Genomic DNA, 6231 nt, shown 5'->3' with positions numbered 1-6231 from the left:
ATGTACAGTAATTATTTCAATTAGTAAAATCATTTCCTCAACCTAATTCAAACAAATCATGGAGAGTTCAAAATTGAAACCATTCGCCGAATAATATGCAAATAACTACAAATGATTCTTGAACAGTAGAAAATAAAATAACTAGAGATATTACCACTTCCTGATTCCACTTCAAACACTTTAGACGGCTTACCACCAGAAACTGTTATAAATAGAAGAAAGAACAATAAATGGAAATAGTAAAAATGTACAGTAATTATTTCAATTAGTAAAATCATTTCCTCAACCTAATTCAAACAAATCATGGAGAGTTCAAAATTGAAACCATTCGCCGAATAATAGAGAAATACAAAATCATATTGCTATTATTATTATTTTTATCATCATTATTAAGTGAGCAAATGGAGAGTTTAAAAGGATATAGCTTAATTTATTAACATATTGTTAACATATTGGCTTAATTAACAATATGTTAATAAATTAATTTAGATCCATTTAAACTCTCGATTCTCTTAATAATATTCGATATTTATAATATACCTGTTTATATTGAAGAGATATTTCTCAACAATATAACAATATAACAATATAATCCAGTCTAACTTGGATGAAATCATCCCTTTAAGAGGTTAATATATCTTCGCAGTGACTATATAATATATATATATGTATATATATATATATATATATATATATATATATATATATATATATATATATATATATATACATATACATACATAGAGAGAGAGAGAGAGAGAGAGAGAGTTACTTGTTTAATGGTAGGGATGCCAAAGACGATTTTGATAAACTCAGTTCAATCGAGCATATCTACCAGCAAACTTTAAATTAAGCTTAGCATTGGAAGCTAATGAAATACTCATCGCGCTTATGAACATCTTTAAAATGTTGAGTATCACTTAATCTCTAACTTCACAGCTAGAAGTGTTTAATTGTTTAAGTGTCAAGTGACTTGGTTGCAAACAAAAAATAGTAGCTGTGACATGATACTAATCATGATACGAATCATCAATTTTTTAGATGACAGTCCTATGACTAAGCTAACGATATCTTAAATGCTGTACTGAAAAATATCTTTCTTGAAAATCTATATAGATTTGATGTGAAATGAAATTTAGGAATAGCCTCAAATTTTTGATAGTATTGCAGGTGCTAACAGCATAGTTTCCATTTCTTGTCAGTGTCTGAATAACTTCAATGTGCAAAATAGTTAACTGAATTTGTTCTGATTTTAAATGTGGTTACAAACAGTTTCTTCTTATCAGCAAGTTCAGTGAATCCTAACTATTTCTTTATGATATTCGAAATTATGTATGAGTTCAATGAACAAGTTGCACTTTTGAGTAAGAACTTAGGTATGTAGTTTAAATTTCATTCTTAAACATTATTATACATGCTCCAAACTAGTAAGTATACTTTTGTACAGTAAACAAATCTGTGTCGATACATTTAGATATTTATTTCGTTTTACTAAGCACAAAATCCATATATATGGAGTTATGGGAAGTCGGGATTGGCATGTGTTTTGTTAAAATGTGTAAATAGCATAAAGAAGCATCAAGACGGTGACATTTTTTCCGATTCTCGATTGAAGTACATTTACTTTCATGATGTCTCTTTGTTTCTGTTTCCTAAATGAAACAATTTCACCCCGTTTCAGATCGCAGTCACTTCTCAGAACATTATATCAGGCTATATGACTTTTACCAAGAGATATTTTAAGGTAAGAATTTGAGTAAAGAAAATTAATCAGTTATTATATTCGAATCAATGATACATCTATTCGAATACACGTGTGATCTATATTCTAACGAGTCTGTAAATGAGAGAACAGTAAATAAACTACAAAAAAAAAAATATAAACGTTTGAAAATTAAGACGGTAAAATTAATTGAAAGTAAAAAAATAAATTTAAATTAGGTCAATTTTAATTAGAATAATTAGAGTAATTGTTGATTAAAGAAAGAATTGTTAATGTGAAGAAAATATGACATTAGAGGATAAAAGATTGATAGCAGTCAACAATTAATTATGTCAGAACCAAAGGATTTTTGTAAGAAATCCTGTGCTTGTGCAAGAAGAAAAAAAAACTGTGAGTAAAAGTTTACTCTCTTGCAGTGTTTAATAGAGGACATGAGTGAATCTAGATAAAGGGGAGGGTTTAGAATTAGTCATTAAGTGCAGAGGTGTAGGTAGAAAGAAACAAATAATCTTTTTTTATTCAGTGTTTATCAAAAGGAAATGCAATATTGATACATATGTGTAATAAAAACATACCTATATAAAACAAAACAAAATAATATGAAATATAAAAAAAAATTAATTAGAAAAATTCATTCTTACATGAATGGAATGAAAATAATTACAATAAACAAAAATTTTAAGTGATATATGTACGTGGGGAATGTGATAAAATCTTGTGCGCTTTACTTTGTACGCTTTGCAAACAACAATTTATTTGAGATGTCATAAAGTTATTAATAAAGGCAATGGCAAGTTGTCTTTTATAAAAATGAAAAGAGTTTATATGGTGTTTCGGTTCTCGTACTTTATCATTTCAGTATACTGAATCTTCAAAGTTCATTGGTTGAAACTACATATCAAATACTAGACAATGATTTGTACCGTGTTCAATATCATGCTAACTATTGGAAACATCTAGCGAGCCTTTGTCAACTCTAAATGTGAGAGTATCTTGTAGACCAGTTTTGAAAACACTCTTACCCACATCTCATGTATATATTTAAAACACATACACACATTCACCTAGACAGATGTCTTTACACGGACAACAAACTTCAACAGAAAGGATCAGAAAACAAAAAGTAAAGAACTAAGCAGTAATTTGTCGATTACGAAATCCTAAACCCGCAACCATGTGGGATGGACTTCAGTCCCACTGCGCAGCAGCAACTTGGCAAGTATCAGCTAACATAATGTCGGGTTGACAAATACACTGTCAGCCAAAATAGACTGGTGTAAACAGGAAGGTACCTGTTTATATTTCAAATGAGTTAAAATGCATGACCCAGCTGATTTCCAAAGACGATAGATTGTTGGAAGACGCTTGTCTGGAGTTAAAACTGTCGAACTGATTAATATTTCAAAAGTTGCAGTTTCAAAATCATACTGGCAATCCAAAACCAAGGTAAAAACCAATATGGCAAGCATAATTCAGGACGGATGACCAAATTCACAGAATATTGAAATGTATTGTCCAAACACCATCGAACTACGGCAGAAAAAGTTACAGGCAAGATAAACTACCATTTTGCCAAATCTGTGTCAACCGAAGCCGTCCGTTTGTGAGCTCTATAAAGCTGGAAGCCATGGAAGGGCTACAACTATTGATATGTTTAAAAATGGTACCTAGACTATTAGAAGTGGTCAATGGTTGAATGGAACAATGCCATCTTCTCTGATGAATCACGATTCACTCTTCTATTCACCTCGGAGCGAGTTTATATCTGGAGAAAACCCAAAGAAGCCTCCACCTGTGGTTGAGTATTGAGATATGAGTAACCATATCATGGAATAGTCTTGGTCCTTCAGTCATTCTACATGATAGAATTAATGCTATAGAGTTAATTCTATTATCATTGTTCCATGATAGTGGCGTAAACTTCCTGGGTGAAAATGCCCCAATTCCCATGAGTAATTTTATACAAAAATCTATATGGAGAGCACAATAGTGAAGTAGACCACTTAGATTGCTTATATTGGCCTCAACAATTACCGAATCTTAATTTAAATCAACAAACATGGTGCATTTTAAGGCAGCAAAGAAGGGGCTGTTTCCCTCCATCATCGTTGCTGAAAGACCTAAAGCAGATTTCATTTGAAGAATGATTCAAAATTACCCTAATAGCCTTTCGGAACCCGTTAGTGTTAATTCCTCGAAGTATCAGCGCACTGACTGATACCAAGGGTGGAACAAATTTGTACTGAATAATAGAACTTCCATTTAACGAGGAGTTTCTATTCTTTTGTCCAACAACTATACATATATATATATATATATATATATATATATATATATATATATATATATATATATATATATAGAGAGAGAGAGAGAGAGAGAGAGAGAGAGAGAGAATATTTAATTCATAAAATTGTATTTATCTACTTATCTATTATAATAGACCGCCCATGAGGTTTAATATGCAGACATAAGTTAAATGTGTTCGTGCGGTTTCCTTTGTGTGTGAGTGTGTTCATCTGTGTGTGAAAAGAATTGTTTAAAACATAACGCCAACGCGTTTTAATACATTTTCAGACATGTTGAATAACTTTTATTACATATTTATTGTATTGTTTTACTCATACAAATACTACCCAATGTTGAATACACACAGCTTCAGCAGTTTTACAAGATGTTTTGTTATTACAGACTGTTTATGCTTTGATAATTCAATAGTCACAAATTTAAGAGCAAACGTTCAAAGGCTAAATTTAACATGTTTTAATAATCTTGCCATAACATTAGATAATTTCTGTTTGACTTAAAAGATTGCATGAGCAATATGACTCTAAACAAAACCACTTTCCTCCTCCCTCACGTACAGTAGATACACACACACACACACGCACACACACACACACAGAAGCACGCACACATGCAGAAACTCACACACACAAACGTATCATTCATACAAACAAACATCTATCTATCCTAAACAATAACATCGTGTAGTAGTTAATAGTAAACATAAACATGCAGAGGACTAAATACTGCCGGCACTTCTTCGCTAATTCTACGTGCCAGAGATTGCACTGTGCTGTGCAAATTAGAGAAGACGAACTTAGTTCCATTAATATAGATAACTATAAAATAAGATTTTCTCTTTGGTCAGGAAAGTTCATAAAGCAGCACATCTGCTAAAGCAGCAAAAAACTGCCCTTACCAGAGTAGCTGATCTCCTTCTTTCTAACCAAGTGAGAAAACAATTGGCTGAATCACAGAATCTTCTTTTCACTGCAAAGGTAAACTTGGACACTTTCTAACGAAGTCCACAGTGAATCTTCTTTACACCTATCATGGTATATCTAAAATAAACACTCCGTAGTTCTATTGAATAATAAATACTTATACGCAGAAAGTCTTGTGCGCGTGTGTGCATATTTGTGTGTGAATATATATTTATACATACACATATATACATATTCTTTTATTCTTTTACTTGTTTCAGTAATTTGACAGTGGCCATGCTGGAGCACTGCCTTGAAGGATTTTAGTTGAACAATTCGACCCTAGGACTTATTATTTTTACGCCTAGTTCTTCATAAACACACCAGCACAGATTGTCAGGCAGTGATAGAAGGAAAAACACAGACACAAAGACACACACACACACACACACACACACAAATATATACATAGATATATACACACAAATATACGTACACACACACATATATACATAAACACACACATATACACATACCCATACATACGTACATGGATACATACATACATGACGCTGCCATGGCATAACAACGCCTCCACTGGTCGGGACACATCATACGTATACCTCAACCGCGCATTTCTCGTCAACTCTCTTTGCGGAGTTTGCCTCAGACACCAGACTATGCGGAGCTCCCAGATCCCGTTTTCCGAGACCAGTACAAGGCCACCTTCCTTGTACTTGGAAGACAATCGCCAGGAACTACTCAAAGTGGCGGCATGTTATCGTCGAGGGCACAGACCAGACGGAAAATAACAGACGTCAAGAGGCAGAGGTCAAACGTCAAAGACGCAAATAACGAATCGCACTTTCTCGTCTCCCTCCAACTTTAACCTACCATAAATGCCATGGCTCTTCTATACCGCCCTTCACTTGAACACCCATCTCAGACACCGGCACTCTCCGCACCCACCAAGATGAAGAGGCCAACACCCTAGCTATAGATTTAATACAGATGACAACGACGTTAATGCCGATGACCACACGCACACACACACACACACACATGCATGCACGAATACATTTAATCCATCATTATCGTGGGTCCCAGAAAATGTATTTCTTTTCATCTTAAATCTCGTCAGGAACAAGATATATATTTTACCAGATTCACGGCTATGTATCAAAGTTACTTAGACTTCTTTATAAGTTCTTTATTATTCTAAGTGGCTTGGGCATGTTTCTATGAACTTTTCACCCCTTAAATTATATATGAAAGCATATATACGTGCATGCATATATA

At 33.2% G+C, this 6231-nt stretch overlaps 1 protein-coding gene across 1 annotated transcript in view; it reads right to left on the bottom strand.

The window, feature by feature from the left end:
• The window catches only part of LOC106868133 (collagen alpha-1(XXI) chain), a 57721-nt gene that overhangs the window by 23788 nt on the left and 27702 nt on the right, over positions 1–6231 (bottom strand). Inside the window, exon 4 of the mRNA XM_052967676.1 lies at positions 155–202. Coding sequence (XP_052823636.1) covers positions 155–202 — 48 coding nt within the window. The remainder of the gene's footprint in view (positions 1–154; positions 203–6231) is intronic.

This window comes from Octopus bimaculoides, chromosome 4 (assembly GCF_001194135.2).
Source record: "Octopus bimaculoides isolate UCB-OBI-ISO-001 chromosome 4, ASM119413v2, whole genome shotgun sequence".
NCBI classification, from domain to species: domain Eukaryota; kingdom Metazoa; phylum Mollusca; class Cephalopoda; order Octopoda; family Octopodidae; genus Octopus; species Octopus bimaculoides.
Note: the sequence above shows the minus strand (reverse complement) of the source record. Positions and strands in the feature narration are given on the sequence as shown.